Below are 14457 nucleotides of genomic sequence, written 5' to 3' on the forward strand. Positions count from 1 at the left end.
CTAAGGTTGTGGGACTAGTATAAAATTAAATATAGTAACTATATACTAGGTAGGCTGCGGGTAATTTACTTATATATTTTCGAAAATAAAAAGATTAGAAACACTCACACAAAAAAAAAAAAATACATTTCTGAGACGCGCTTAAAATGTAAACAAGAAGAACCTCTTCAGTCAACCAAGATCTTCCACGATAACTCTATAGGTTCTCCAAGCACCACATGACCAGCGTTGACTTCACTCCCATAGGTAAACGAAACCCCGGTAGTTTCCAGGTCTTTCACAGCTACGCGCCGCTGCCGGGGTTCAACAAACGCAATTTGTTTCACCCACTTGATGATAACGAATGCGATCTAGACGTTAGTAACGACTCCACAAACATGACCCAGGAGATGCAAACGGCGCAACGCCAAACGAAGTCCACCATAGCCCAGCTTCCATTTGACAAGACCGGCTTGGGTGTTCGAGAATTGGACGAGCTAATAAGGAGCTTGAAAAGCGAAAATGTCGAGTTGCGGATCAAGTACCGAGACTTGATTCAATCGATCGCAGGAGATAGAGATCGAGATTGTGCAGTGGAAAACGCCGAGCTCAAGAGGGAAATTGCAAAGTTGAAAACAAAAGACACTCATAGGCAAGACACTCATAGGCAAGAAGAAGAAGTGCTGCGATTAAGCAGGGAGATTAAAGAGCTAGAAAAAGCGCTTCGTGATCAAACAAGCGAGTGGAAACTGGAAAAGTCAAATTTCAAGAGGGTGATTTCCGAGCTTGAGGAGGAGTTGGATCAAAAAGATGCAAAGATTAGGGATGTGATCGCCAAGGCTGCCGAGGACAATCGCGTGGTGGAGGAATTGAGTCGTCAAATCAAATTGGAAAGTGCCAACCACCAGAAGGAGATCAGCAAGGTTGAGTCCTTGCTTCACTCTGCCGAGTCGCGGCTTGCTCTGCAGGAAAAGCAGTACATCAAGGCAGGCTATGAGAGGTCCGAGGCGTCATCACTGTTGAGAAGAGATAATGCGAATCTTGCCACAAGACTTGGCAACGTTGAAGCAGAGAATCGCGACCTTGCCAAATCATTGAGAGATGCGGAGAGAAGACTCGAGAATGAGAAATCTGCACACTTTAGTGTACTCAAGGAGAATGAAGACCTCAAACAGCGTCTAGAAAGCATATCGACGACCCGCAAGGACTTGAACGACGACTTGAGACAAGCTCGGGATAACCAAACAGAACTTGTGAAGCAAAACAAGCAGCTTGAGCTGGCCGTGGATAAGCTTGAAGATAGGAACCAACAGTTGCAGCGAGAACTCAAATCTGCACGCGCTGATTTTGAACGACAAGCGTCTCAGCAGCAGCAACGAGAGATGGAAAAGGAAATAAAGGAGTCGCAACGAGCGGCAAGAGAATTGGAATCAAAACTTGAGCGCAATAAAAAAGCGTTTGAGGCTAATCTTGACGAGACTGTATCCAAGCTCAAAGCAGAGCTGGAGGCTTTAAAGACAAAATTGGCCTTGAAAGAGGAAAAGCTAAGAGAAGCAATCGACGATCTTGAGTTGCTCGACAACGCAAACGCAAAGCTCCGCGACACCGTTGCCGAGTTGAATCACGAACTCAAAGCGCACCATGTTCACATTGCTCAACTTAAATCAAGCAAGACAGTGGAGAGTGACGCCACGAAAGATGTGGTAAATGAGCTTTTAAAAGACCTTGAAAAGATGGATGCCGAAAACATGAGACTTGTTGACGCCAATAAACTGTTGAAAGATGAGATGCACAACTACAATGCCGAAATTGACCGCCTCCACAAAGTCATTGCCGATTTAAATGCCAATGCGTCTGATCGAGAGGAAATTCTTACCTTGAGAAAAAGGCTTCAGGAGTTGAAATTTGAAAACCTGGATCTCCGTGCAATTGCTGAAGAGGAAAAGAGTCTTTTCGAAGACAACGTGAAGCTCGTTCAGAAAATAGAGGGCTTACAGGCCATCATCAGGCGGCTTGAAGTTCCAGAAGAGTTGACAAAGTATGAACTTGATTTGAAAAGAGAGTTGGACTCGATGAAATCGCGCATCAGGACAAGAGAGGACACAGTTGACAACTTGGAAGCCAAGCTTCGACGCGTGCAAATTGACAAACGCGACATGGAAGAAGAGTTGTTTCACAATGAAGAAGAATACAGGAGTATGCAAAGAGAGCTTCGGCTGTCGCAGGAAGAATCGAGAAAGCTCAAACTTGATTTGGAGGCTGCTTTGGAGAAATTGGGAAAATCCCAAGAAGAGTTGCAATCGTCAAGGGTGGAACTAAAAGCTGCCCAGGAGCTTTCCTTAGAATTTGAGCAAAAATGGAAGCTCTCACAAGAGGAACTCGCCAATGCAAAAAAAGGTCAAGGAAAGGAGCCGGGGGCTATCTTGGACTATGTCGAGTTTCAGCTAAGAACAACGCGTGACGAATTGATCTCATCCAAGAAGGAAATCAGCCAACTTGAACTGAAACACATCCTAGAGTTGCTGCTGTTGAAAGCCGCGCATAAAACTCAACAGGATCAACTCCAAGCAACAATCGAGCAGCTTGAAAACCAAGTGAAGCAAAAGACCAAGTTGACCGAAAGCGCCCTCCAGGATTGCAGGAAATTGGCAAACAAGGTGGCAAACTACCAACTCAACACGAAAATAGCCCTGGATATCGAGCGTTCCGAGTTCCTCCGCAAGGAAAGCATTTACTTCAAACAGCGGTTCAAGGATATCTATTACAAGGCCAGTGACTTTGAATTTCTATACAATTTTGCAGTTGACAACATCAAGCGGAGCCAGTTGAGCGAAGGCGCTTCCTACAAATTGGCCAAGTTGGGACTATACCCCGAATACGTGATTGTTAAACTGAAGCCGAAACTTACTTTTAAAGCTGTTGCCCAGTGTGTGTTGGCTGCAGTTCGAATGCTGAAACGAGCAGCAGTGGAAAAGAAACGGTTCAAAGAGCTATTGTATATGAAAGGTGAGTTGGACTCTTGCAGGTTAAAGTATAAGGAAGTATAGAGTAAAAAAGAGAGACACGCACATGTACACCACGCACGCACACATCGCGAGGAAGTGTTTTCACATGGACCGAGCAAAGGGGAGAAACATTGTAATACGTCGCAATTTGTTTATACCCCAACTTTTTACAACTTCTTTCTCTTTATAACCTTCACCATAGCAAAAAAAAGACAAACAAACAAACAAACAGGAAACAACAACAAATGAGTGAGGAGCAACTATCAGAGACGTCTTCTTCTTCGTCATATGTCCCTGTTGAACAAGTGCATGTTGAAGATGCAGTTCAAGTTATTGATGAAAGTAAGCATTTCAATCCCGATATATTGTCGTACATTAGCAAGGCTTGCCCTCCAAATGTAGGACACAACTACCATATTGTTGCCGTGTTTGGCTCTCAATCAACGGGCAAGTCCACCTTGTTGAACAGTCTATTCAACACCAATTTCGATGTCATGAATGAGCAAAGTCGACAGCAAACCACCAAGGGTATCTGGTTGGCGCAGTCGCCTGCGTTATCGACAAGTTCAGGACAAGCAGCCAACGAGGCTAGCATCATCGTGATGGACGTCGAGGGTACTGATGGACGCGAGCGAGGCGAGGACCAGGACTTTGAGCGTAAAGCAGCGCTCTTTGCATTATCGACATCCGAGGTGTTGATTTTGAACATTTGGGAAACCCAGATTGGGTTGTACCAGGGAGCCAACATGGGCTTACTAAAGACTGTTTTCGAGGTAAACATCACCTTGTTTGGCACGAGCAAGCTCGATTCCAGCAACGAGCACAAGGTTTTGCTCTTGGTGGTCATCAGAGATCACGTGGGTAACACCCCAGTGGAAAACTTGGCCAAGACTGTGAAAAGTGACTTGACCAAGATGTGGGACTCTTTACTGAAACCAAGTGAGCTTGGCCATTTGACTTTTGACGATTTCTTTGATCTTGATTTCCACACATTGAATCACAAGATATTGCAACCAGAGCAGTTTTCTAAAGGAGTTGCCAAGTTGGGTGATAGATTATTTCGCGAGAATGAAATCTTTAAACCGAAATATCACCACAATATACCCATTGATGGGTGGACAATGTATGCAGAAAACTGCTGGGAGCAGATTGAAAACAACAAAGATTTGGATCTCCCCACGCAGCAGATTTTGGTTGCTCAGTTTAAATGTGATGAGATTGTTGACACCGTGTTTAATGAATTTTTGAGCAAGTACAATGAATTGTTTAAAAAATTAGAAGTCAGTCCCGTTTACGCAGACATTGGTGCCTTGTTTAAAGATGTCAAGAGCGATGTTTTTGAAGAATACGACCATTTAGCATCCAGGTATAACCAATCGGTGTACCAGCAAAAGAGGTTAAAGTTGGATGGCTTGTTGAATGCCAAGTTGAAGGAGGTTTTCGACTTGTATGCCAAACAGTTGATTAGCACATCTACTGCATCATTCAAGAAGGATCTAGCAGCATTAAAAGGCAAAAACTTTGCCGAACAGTCCAAGAAAATGGCTTTGGCAATTTCCGAGCTAGTTGAACTTAACCTTGGCCTAATCTCTTTGGAAGGCGCATTTGAGATTAAGGAACTTGTTAGTGGTTTCAACAGGGAAATTTCCACAGCAGTGACCAAGCAACAGAAATTGGAGTTGGACAATATTGTTAGCAAGTCGGTTAAAAAATTGACTTCCACCTTGACCAAGACTATGCAATTGGAATTGAATGATCCAAATGAAAAGACGTGGGATAATATTTATAGCAACTTCCGGCAATTATTGAGTGATTTCAATTCCAAATACGATGGCGATTTCGGATTAAATACAACCAAGGAAGAAAATGAATTTGCCACGAACAAATTCCAATTTCAAGCATGGGTTTCATTTTATGACGTGATTCGAAAATTGATATTCAAGGAGAAGATTGTTGAGCAGCTTCAAACCAGATTTGACGATAAATTTAGATACGACGAGAATGGATTACCTAAATTGTATCAGAATGCAAGAGAATTGGAAGATTCATTTGCCGCAGCAAAGACTTTTGCATTGAACGTTTTACCCATATTGACAATTGCGAAATTGAGCGATGATTCGGAGATAATTCCCGATTTTGACATTTTTGATAAGAAGTTGAGGAATAGATATCTAGGCACAAAGAAAGCAACTGAAGTAGAGGAAGAAGAAGAAGATGACAATGACAATGACGACGACGACGACGACGACGATGGTGATGATGATGATGATGAAACTAACATGGGCAATTTTGCCGATATCATCAACGAAACAGAAAAGTCGCAAATTCTATCTAAATTCAAAAAGGAGATTGATGCAAAATTCGTTGAAACTAAGCGGGCAATAATCCAACACATTACGCAAATTCCATTTTATATTTATTTGATCATCATTTTCTTGGGATGGAATGAATTCATGGCAGTTGTACGTAATCCATTTACGTTTTCGCTAGCAATAATTTTGGGTGCGTCGCTATACATTTTGTATAGCATGAACTTGTTAAAGCCAGCATTAATTGTTGGCCAGAGACTAGTTGACGAGGTGATTGTTGTTGGTAAGGAGAAATTGAGAGAAGTATTGGTTGACGATTATCAAAGAAGGGAAGAAGTTGCTGCAATAAAAGATGAGGAATGAGAGTATTAGGGTCTTTTTTTTTTTACTTTAGGGTTAATTTGCAAAATCAACAATTTCAAAAGCATAGGTTATTAACTACACAGGGTATTCAGCCTTGGACGTAGAGGGTATCGATTGAGTGCCAAGGGTAGGTGTCGCGGGTAGGTGTCGTGAATGAAAATAACGCGACAATCTTTCCCACACTCCATTACATAAGCTCTTACTAATCCCAAAAATGCAACATGAATGCAATTGCAACATTGAGATTGAGATTGACACGGATAGAAATTAGGAGTACGAATAGAAATCAGCAAAGTGTAGTCCAATGGTACTTTGATTCAAGCAGCGGCTACTCAGTAGAAGCCCCCCCCCCCCTTACCGAAGATATCTTCATAGCCCCAAATAGAAACCCCTTTTCACCGTGCTGATAACAAAAAAAAAACGCTACATGTGTAACAGGAACTAAAAGAAAGAAAAAAACAAAGTTGCAGCCGATGCCGTGCACGTGACTTCCCCACATATCGAAAGAGTTGACAACTTCATCTCCCCGTGGCAGCAGCGAAGCCATAAAAAACTCTGGTGTGTTTACAGCTTCTATATAACGTTGCTCTGGTGGTATCCTGTTCCTGTTTTCTTCTTTTTTTTTTTTGTTTTATTCTTCGAGTCGATCGGGACGTGGTTGTGTTACCGGGGGCTAAAATGCAACAGTGGTACAATTTGTATAGAAATAGAATGCGACTGAGAAATCTCCTCCGGTGATGAAATTAATCCTCGAAACATATACACTGCACCCACTTGCTGCAGCTGGTGCTACTGCAACTGCTACTTTACTGCAACTACATTTTGATGTAACAACTGATGTAACATAACTTGAAGCACAAGACAAGGAAGATAACCTACCAACTAGCCAGAAAAAAAAAAGAGCCCGATTTCTACATTGGTATATACATCTGGTATATATATACTTGTACATTTGACACCCCAGGAAAGCAGACCAAGACCAACAACAAAACTCCACAATTTTCCATTCTTTGTCAACCCGCATAGACGTTTTTCTTCCTCCAATCGTAAACACGCACTCTTTTTTTCAAAAACCATGGTAGATCATCCAACTGTTGTTCTTCAAGAAAATCAAGATGACTTGGTCCATATTGCAGCTCCGTTTAAACTTCCGCATACTCATACCAGCACGATTTTGTTGGAGGAAGATTACAAGTCAGTAGCCTCCACAGCCGATTCGTCTCCATTGTCGTCTCCGCAAGCTACTCCAATTTCGTCACACGACTCTGGCGACTATACCCCATCTCATCAACAAAAGCAGCAGCAGCTTTTGTTGGAAACCATAATCTCATCATTCACAAAACCATTGAGTCATGAAAACTTGTCTCGACATTCACAGTTATCACTCGAAGATTTCAAAACCTCGCTTGCAGAAAATGGGCTTTCCATGTTGCCAAACTATTCTATATGTCCCACGGGCGAGGAGTCTGGTCTGTACCTTGTCATTGATTTAGGCGGGTCGACTTTGAGGATTGGGATAGTTGATATTTCACCGGACTTGAAATTGGCAAGAAACAAGAGAGTCAAGGTGTTGGTGGAGGATAAATGGATCATTTCCAATGAATACAAAAACATTGATTTTGCATTTTTCAAATTCATTGGATCCAAGATTATGGATATCTTGTCTAGACAAACGAGTATCGACCTTTCGAGTTTAATTAAGGTGGGGATAACATGGTCGTTTCCCTTGGAAACCACAAACTACAACAACGGCAACATCTTGCACGTTTCCAAAGGATACACCGTTGACGCTGAAGTTCACGGCAAGGACTTGAAGTTCTTGCTAGAATCAACATTGTGGAATGAGTTTCACGTTAAAATCGATGTGAGATCGATATTGAACGATTCATTAGCTGTATACTCAGCTGGTTCCTTCTTGGACGACAAGATGAAACTAGCCATGGTATTGGGAACTGGTTTCAACATGTGCTGTTCTTTGCAAGCCAACTCCGAAACGATGCACGAGTCTAAATTAATCGATGAAAAAATTTTGTTCAACACAGAGTTGTCCTTATTTGGTCAGCATTTATGTCAAGATTTTACCACCAAATATGACGCTGTTATAGATGCAAGATTACAATTTGCCAAGAAGCACAATTTTAGGTCGTACTCGACACTTGACCCCACAGACAACTCAGTGTTTCAACCTTATGAACTAATGACTAGTGGGAGATATTTGCCTGAACTTTGCCGACTTGTTGTTGCTGATCTTTACAACGGCGGGGAAATCTTCGCTAATTTCAGTCAAGAGGAAATGGTGAAAATCTTGACTTTACCCTATGATGGATTTGAAGGAGAAATTATGTGTTTTGTTGACGAGTCGAAAGATTTAGAGGCAATTGGTGACAAGATCCGCCAATATTACGGGTGGTCCAAATCAATTGCTCATTCTGATGTTGAAAAACTCAAATCAATCACATCATCGGTTATCAAAAGGGCTGCGTTTTTTGTTGCCAATGCCATTTTGTCGTTTATTCAACTATTACAAGAGTATAACAAGCAAGACAACTTTCAAGGTATGCTAACCATTGGGTATGTTGGATCAGTGTTGACTTATTTCCATAACTACAGAAATTTGGTGACGAGTTATGTGAATCTGAGCAAAGAGGCCAAGACAAGTGGGTATGAAATTCAGTTGAAATTGATTGACAATAGTTCCATCATTGGAGCAGCTATCGGAGCAGCTTATTATTCATAGAAAAATGGAAAACCGGGGAGAAAAAGAGGAGTTAAAAAAAGAAGTATTGGGGAGAAGGGGAAGGGGGGGCTTTATAGAAACAGCTTTTAGTTCAAGATGTACAGACTTTCAATATAAAAGGGATAACTTTTTCAAAATCTCTTTAATTACCCTTTCATATTGGCTGGTTCATGGTGCAAAAAAAATAAAATCTAAACCGTTGTCTATTATTTCATCTATACCATCTCTCTATTCACGAGAAAGAAGGAGAGGGGCCAGGTCCTCCAAATTTACAATTTCGATTTCAAGCCAGCAGCAGCATTATCACATACAATCAACACGTTTGAATGGTCTTGGAGATAACTTGAAGGGTACCTCGAGTCGTTCTTTTCACCATTTATAGTCTTGTCCAAGGCAAAGCTCTTGTTTTCGCCGAGTACAATCAACGATATTTCGTCGGAATTGTCCAATATGGTCGATATTCCCACACTCAAGGCGCTCTTGGGCACCTTGTTCAAATCGTTGTTGAAAAACCTTGCATTTGCCTTGATGGTAGATTCAACCAATTCCACTTTTCTCGTCTTGGAATCTCTTGTAGAGCCTGCTTCGTTAAATGCCAAATGGCCCTCGGGGCCCAATCCACCAAGGAATAAATGGATTCTGCCGTATTTCTTTATTTTAGCCTCGTATCGCGCGCATTCCTCTTCAATGTTTTTGGTCAATCCATTGAGAATGTTGATGTTTTCCTTTGGGATATCGATGTGGTTGAGCAACTTGTCATACATAAAGTAGTGATACGATTGCTCGTTTGATGGCGATAAACCCAAGTACTCATCCATATTGAAAGTCACGACATTTTTGAAACTCACCTTGCCCTGTTTGTAAGCTTGAATCAATCTAGCGTATATGCCCTCTGGCGACGATCCCGTTGGCAATCCCAACACAAAGGGTTTACTGGGAGTTGGCTGGAACGTGTTGATCTTGTTTATGATATAGTCTGCCAAATACTGAGATGCATCATCAGGTGAAGAAAAAGTAGCTTGTTTCATTGCCGGATGGGAAAGTTTGAGACCAAGAGCTTTCAATTGCTGCAATTCGGTTTCAACTACTTATATACACACATATATATATACTTCTGAGGTTTAAGCACCAGTGTTCAGGCCAAGAGGTCCGCCATTAAAAAACTAAAACCTTACCCCAGTGCAAAACTACAGGCAGCCAGTTCCTGCAGCAGCTCATCATCGTGACTTTCGTGGTGGTTGTAATTGTAGTGGCGGTCACGACGGCAGTGTAGGTCAAAAGTTGAATGCGGTCGGCCAGAATGCAACATGAATCGATGTTGCATTTCGGTGGATTTCATGTTGCATTCAGTGAATTTGGTGCTTTTTTTTCTTTTTTACAACCAAATACCACCCACCTACAATACCAATCTGCTGAGCACAATCCGTCCTTTTCACCATCCACTATTTTCATCATTCAACCTGAAACCAAAAGAAAGGGGAACAAGAAGTCATCGCAACTCTTGGTTTATACGTGACAAGCACACGAGCAGTGGTGAGCCAATGTTGAGAGGCAGCATTTCTTAACTGATAGGGTAAAATGTAACCGCCTAACATTGGGGGTCGGCCACTCACGCAGAGTCGCCGTGGCTCATCTTGATCTTGGTGGGTTTCAAGATATCTAAAAAAGAAATGGCCGCTAAAAGAAAAAATCCGGGTCACCAGGCATCTACACGGTACATATATAACCAATGCAGCTGCCACCAACCTCTGACCTAGTCATTGGGATAAATATATACTAACATATATATATTTATTTCATCCCTCCCTGGACTCCATAGGTCTTCACGAGCAACTTATTCAATTCAATTGAAATCAATTTTATTTTATTCGATACCCCCCCCCCCCCCCCCATCCCAGCCCCTTTAAATTTCCAATGTCAGTTACTAGATTTACCAATTGCCATCTCATAGATAACGGAAAAGTATACAGACACCACGATCTATACTTTGACAATAGCACCAGGAAAATATGTAATGCACCAACTTCGCCCAGTTTCATCACTAAAACCATTGACTTGAAAGGGCAATTGCTAGCTCCCGGTTTGATTGATATTCAGAATAACGGGATCTACGGCGTGAATTTCTCCAACTTGAATGAAGGTTCCTCGCCTCAAGATATTGCCCAGTTCAGGAGATCATATCAAGATGCAATGTCAAAGTACCTTACTACTGGTGTCACGGCCATTTGCCCCACGGTCACGTCCAACTTTGCCGGTGTTTATCCAAAAGTATTGCCAATTTACAAAAAATCAAGATTATCGCACCAGACAGATTCGTTGGGTGCACATTTAGAAGGTCCCTTTATCAACTTGGCCAAGAAAGGCTGTCACCCTGTTGAGACGTTTGTCGATGCTAAAGAAGGTGAACACAAGCTCTTGGAGATTTACGGCGGCGACGGCAACTTGTTGGATAATGTTTGCATCATCACTGCTGCCCCAGAGATTCCAGGAGTTTTGGACTTGATCCCTTTTATCAAACAGCATAATTGTGTTTATTCAATCGGGCATACCATGGCTAGCTATGAAACTGGTGTTCAAGCTATTGAAAATGGATGCACAATGATTACGCATTTGTACAATGCCATGCCCCAGCCACACCATCGTAACGCGGGAGTTGTCGGTCTAATCAATGCACCTTTGAAAGGATCGCAAGACAAGACCCCATTTTTCGGTTTAATCTGCGATGGCGTCCACGTCGACCCTTCGATGGCCAACTTGGCCTATAGATCAAACCCTAGCAAATGTGTCTTGGTGACAGATGCCATGCACTTGATTGGTTTACCCGATGGCGAGTACAAATGGGACGGACAAGTGATTGTGAAAAACGGCGATAGATTGTATTTGAAAGGCACCGACACGTTGGCCGGAGCATCAACCACATTGCCACAATGCATTAGAAATTTGATGCAATGGGCAGACATAACCTTGGCCGAGGCTGTCAAGACAGCTACAAACAATGCTGCATCATCCATCAATGTCGAGCACGAGCGAGGTTTTTTAAACGTTGGATGCGACGCCGACTTTGTTGTTTTCAACAAGGACGGCTACGTTACCAGAGTTTATAAATTAGGGAACGAGATCAATTCATCAGACGTTCCTGCTGGTGCAGAAGCAAGGTTATCTGCGGTTTTGTAGAAATTAAAGCATAGAGAAAGTAATAGAATATCCAAAACAAAAACTTTGAATTTTCTAATCGGAATCTAGACTATATTTCTTAGCTACTCTCTATTCAGCTGGATTTCTCAAGATCGGGCTTCTTTGCATCCATATGTGGTGAATAAGCGTATTTTGAAAAGGCTCTGATTCTAGCGCCGAAAATATAAAACAAGTATGGGATGGCGCAACAGGCAAGTGAAATGAAAGCCATCAACGAGGAAGCCCATTCGTATCCCAAACGATGATACATTTGGATCGTGAAAAGTGGCACACAAGCACCCCAAATTGATCTGACAAAAGTCTTGGCTGCTAATGCACTGGCAGCGTAGTGCTGGTAGGAGTCGACAATGTAATTGTTGGCTGGGTTGTACAAGCAGCAGAATCCAAACCCGGCACCAAAGCCCGAGAAACATGGTCCAGCCCAGGACAATCTTGGATATGAGGACCAGGCAAAAGCGAAAAGACTTGCCGGCACGAACCAGCACCCAATCATCATGGGAATCAACCTCAACTCAGCAGGTGGCAATTCCCCTCTATCCCTGTAAGGCTGAGCTCTTTTGTTGTAGTCCCAGTTAAAAATAGGTGCAGCTGCGGTGGAAGTAAGAACACCAACTCCGATGGGGATAAACATGACACCGGTCATTGATGCGCTCCATCCTTTGCCCTCTTGGAAAACGACTGGGTATGCAAAGAAAAACATGTACAACAACCCGTAGATGACAGCCATGTACATGGTCATCAAGAAAACAATCAATTCACTGAGCAAAACAAATGGCCTCAACAAAGAAGTTTTGGCAACTTCTGAAAACTTTCTAATCTCTATCTCGTTCAAGCTTCTATATCTTGAGTCGCCTGTATCCTTTCTCAACTTTTTGGCTCTTTTTTTTAATAAAGTACCGTGGTGAGTCTCGGGAACAAGAACAATAAAAATGGCATAGAAAATACCAGCAACGATCAAAAAAGTCCAATAGATCCATCTCCAAGTTGGTGCGTGATCTGCAAGCAAACCACCAAAGATTGGTCCACAAACAGGGCCTAAGAAGGGAGCAGCCGAGAAGATGGCCATGGCGACACCTCTTTCTGGGCCTTCCCAGATATCGGCCAAGGACCCACCAATCAAGGTCATTGGTGCACTAAAAGAAATACCATCGATCAAACGACAAATGATCAAAGTGCCAATATTTTTAGCTGCACCGCAGGGGACAATAAAGACTATTGCGACAGCTAAAGTAACAACATAGATGGGCTTCCTTCCAACTTCCTCGGACATGGGAGCAAACACCAATGGGCCAACACCAAAACCAATGACAAACATTGTGACTGACGCCAAAATGATGACTTCCATCGAGACTCCAAAGTACTTTGCAGGTCTTTCCAAATCACCGGTGACGATAGCTGAACCCAACGCCACCACAAAGCAAATCATTCCAAGCACGGCAGTATATACCCATTTTATAGCCTTGCTAAGGTTCTTTGGGTTTTGCTTATCATGGTCGACCCACTCAACAATCCTCAACCCAGTTTCTTGATCCAAGGGATACTTCCAAGGATCGGCATCATTGAAATCAGAATTTGGGTCAGGATGGGTATGAACCAATTTCAAATCATATGGCTCTTCCAAAGGTCCCAACTGTCCAGCACCTTCCCGAAGTTCAGTGACTATTCTCTCCAAATTTGTTTTATTTGTAGCAACTCTTTCCAAGTCTCTATCGACTCGTTGGTTTTGAGCTGCACCGTCTTCATGAGAGGGAAAGACTTTTTCAGATCCAATGCTATCGTGGTCAATTGTTAAAGTCGAACCAGACATTTCAATGTGTGAGTTACTTTGCTGATATTTCCAAGTAAATGTAGGCCCTTTGAACAAGAGCTTGATTCCCCATATTTATATGGTGAAAACATCAAGCTTTGCACTGCACAGTCGGTACTAAAAACGAGTTATTGACCCTTCGGTTGTAAAATGCTCAACTTTTAGCTTAACCTTATCATTTGCGTGCATGAAACTCACTGGTTTGTGGTACACTACAGCGAGCCAGAAGACAGGTAAATTAGTGACGTGTAAGCATTGTTATGCGTGTCTTGTGCTCCTGCCCTTCTCCCCCAATCAACTGCTAAAATGCGAGCGTTTACATAACCTGCATGGAGAAATTGGATGCAAAATTTATTAAGTCTGCTGCAAGGCCAGTTTTGTGTCATGTACTTTTCTGTAACGTGAAGCCATTTTTTGTGCGGCTCAATTTTTCTTATAATTTTTTCCTCAATTAGAAGCGATTTGCAGCCGTTTAGCCGCTCCTCCTGTGGCTGCAAATACATTTACAGCAAGGAGTGATTTTCGACCATGCTTCTCGGTGCATATTGACACCAAATTTTATTGAAAATTTTCACATCCAATTTGCAACGTTTTTGGTAAACTATGTTTTTTTTTTTTTAATCATTTTTTTTTGCAACAATCGTGCTTGCTTGTTAGGGTTGAGGAAGTGATGGCAACTTGATTCAAGAATTTTGCTTAAAAACTGATAATTCAGCCCTCCCCCCCTCTCTTTTTCGCTATGATAATGCAAGCGGGGAGACTTTCTCAGCAAACGTACCAAATGAATCCTTTTAGAGTTTGGAAAAAGTGCACAACGCTTTGAATTCGGGTTTGGCAGCATAGGTACTTCCAGTGTTTGCTGTTGACTATTTTTAAATTTCCTATTCTTGATTCACGAGAACAATATCAGGCAGTTAGCCTCGTGTTCACCTGCCACATTTTAAGCCACCGTTCACAGATTGCATGTCCAGCAGCATAAATCTTGACAACTAGGTACTAGCTATTGCAAACTCTTCAATCGACAAAAGCCATACAAAAACGTTAAACAGGTTGCCATTTTCT

General features: G+C 42.3%; 6 protein-coding genes across 6 annotated transcripts; 4 read left to right on the forward strand and 2 right to left on the reverse strand. All coding sequences in view use genetic code 12, as the record gives it.

The window, feature by feature from the left end:
* Positions 1 to 218: 218 nt before the first annotated feature.
* On the forward strand, positions 219 to 3026 carry LODBEIA_P12500 (uncharacterized protein; the record flags this gene model as incomplete). Its single annotated transcript, XM_066971118.1, has 1 exon — positions 219 to 3026. The coding sequence occupies one exon, from the start codon at positions 219 to 221 to the stop codon at positions 3024 to 3026; it is 2808 nt and encodes a 935-aa protein (XP_066828188.1).
* Positions 3027 to 3229: 203 nt separating this feature from the next.
* On the forward strand, positions 3230 to 5656 carry LODBEIA_P12510 (uncharacterized protein; the record flags this gene model as incomplete). Its single annotated transcript, XM_066971119.1, has 1 exon — positions 3230 to 5656. One exon carries the CDS (start codon positions 3230 to 3232, stop codon positions 5654 to 5656), a length of 2427 nt encoding a protein of 808 aa, XP_066828189.1.
* A 1075-nt stretch (positions 5657 to 6731) lies between these two features.
* Positions 6732 to 8393, forward strand: LODBEIA_P12520 (uncharacterized protein; the record flags this gene model as incomplete). Its single annotated transcript, XM_066971120.1, has 1 exon — positions 6732 to 8393. One exon carries the CDS (start codon positions 6732 to 6734, stop codon positions 8391 to 8393), a length of 1662 nt encoding a protein of 553 aa, XP_066828190.1.
* A 269-nt stretch (positions 8394 to 8662) lies between these two features.
* Positions 8663 to 9421, reverse strand: LODBEIA_P12530 (uncharacterized protein; the record flags this gene model as incomplete). The annotated part of the gene is made up of 1 exon (XM_066971121.1): positions 8663 to 9421. One exon carries the CDS (start codon positions 9419 to 9421, stop codon positions 8663 to 8665), a length of 759 nt encoding a protein of 252 aa, XP_066828191.1.
* Positions 9422 to 10307: 886 nt separating this feature from the next.
* Positions 10308 to 11567, forward strand: LODBEIA_P12540 (uncharacterized protein; the record flags this gene model as incomplete). The annotated part of the gene is made up of 1 exon (XM_066971122.1): positions 10308 to 11567. The coding sequence occupies one exon, from the start codon at positions 10308 to 10310 to the stop codon at positions 11565 to 11567; it is 1260 nt and encodes a 419-aa protein (XP_066828192.1).
* A 94-nt stretch (positions 11568 to 11661) lies between these two features.
* On the reverse strand, positions 11662 to 13395 carry LODBEIA_P12550 (uncharacterized protein; the record flags this gene model as incomplete). The annotated part of the gene is made up of 1 exon (XM_066971123.1): positions 11662 to 13395. The coding sequence occupies one exon, from the start codon at positions 13393 to 13395 to the stop codon at positions 11662 to 11664; it is 1734 nt and encodes a 577-aa protein (XP_066828193.1).
* Positions 13396 to 14457: the final 1062 nt, after the last annotated feature.

The sequence above is a fragment of the Lodderomyces beijingensis genome (assembly GCF_963989305.1).
Source record: "Lodderomyces beijingensis strain CBS 14171 genome assembly, chromosome: 2".
In the NCBI taxonomy this organism is placed as follows: domain Eukaryota; kingdom Fungi; phylum Ascomycota; class Pichiomycetes; order Serinales; family Debaryomycetaceae; genus Lodderomyces; species Lodderomyces beijingensis.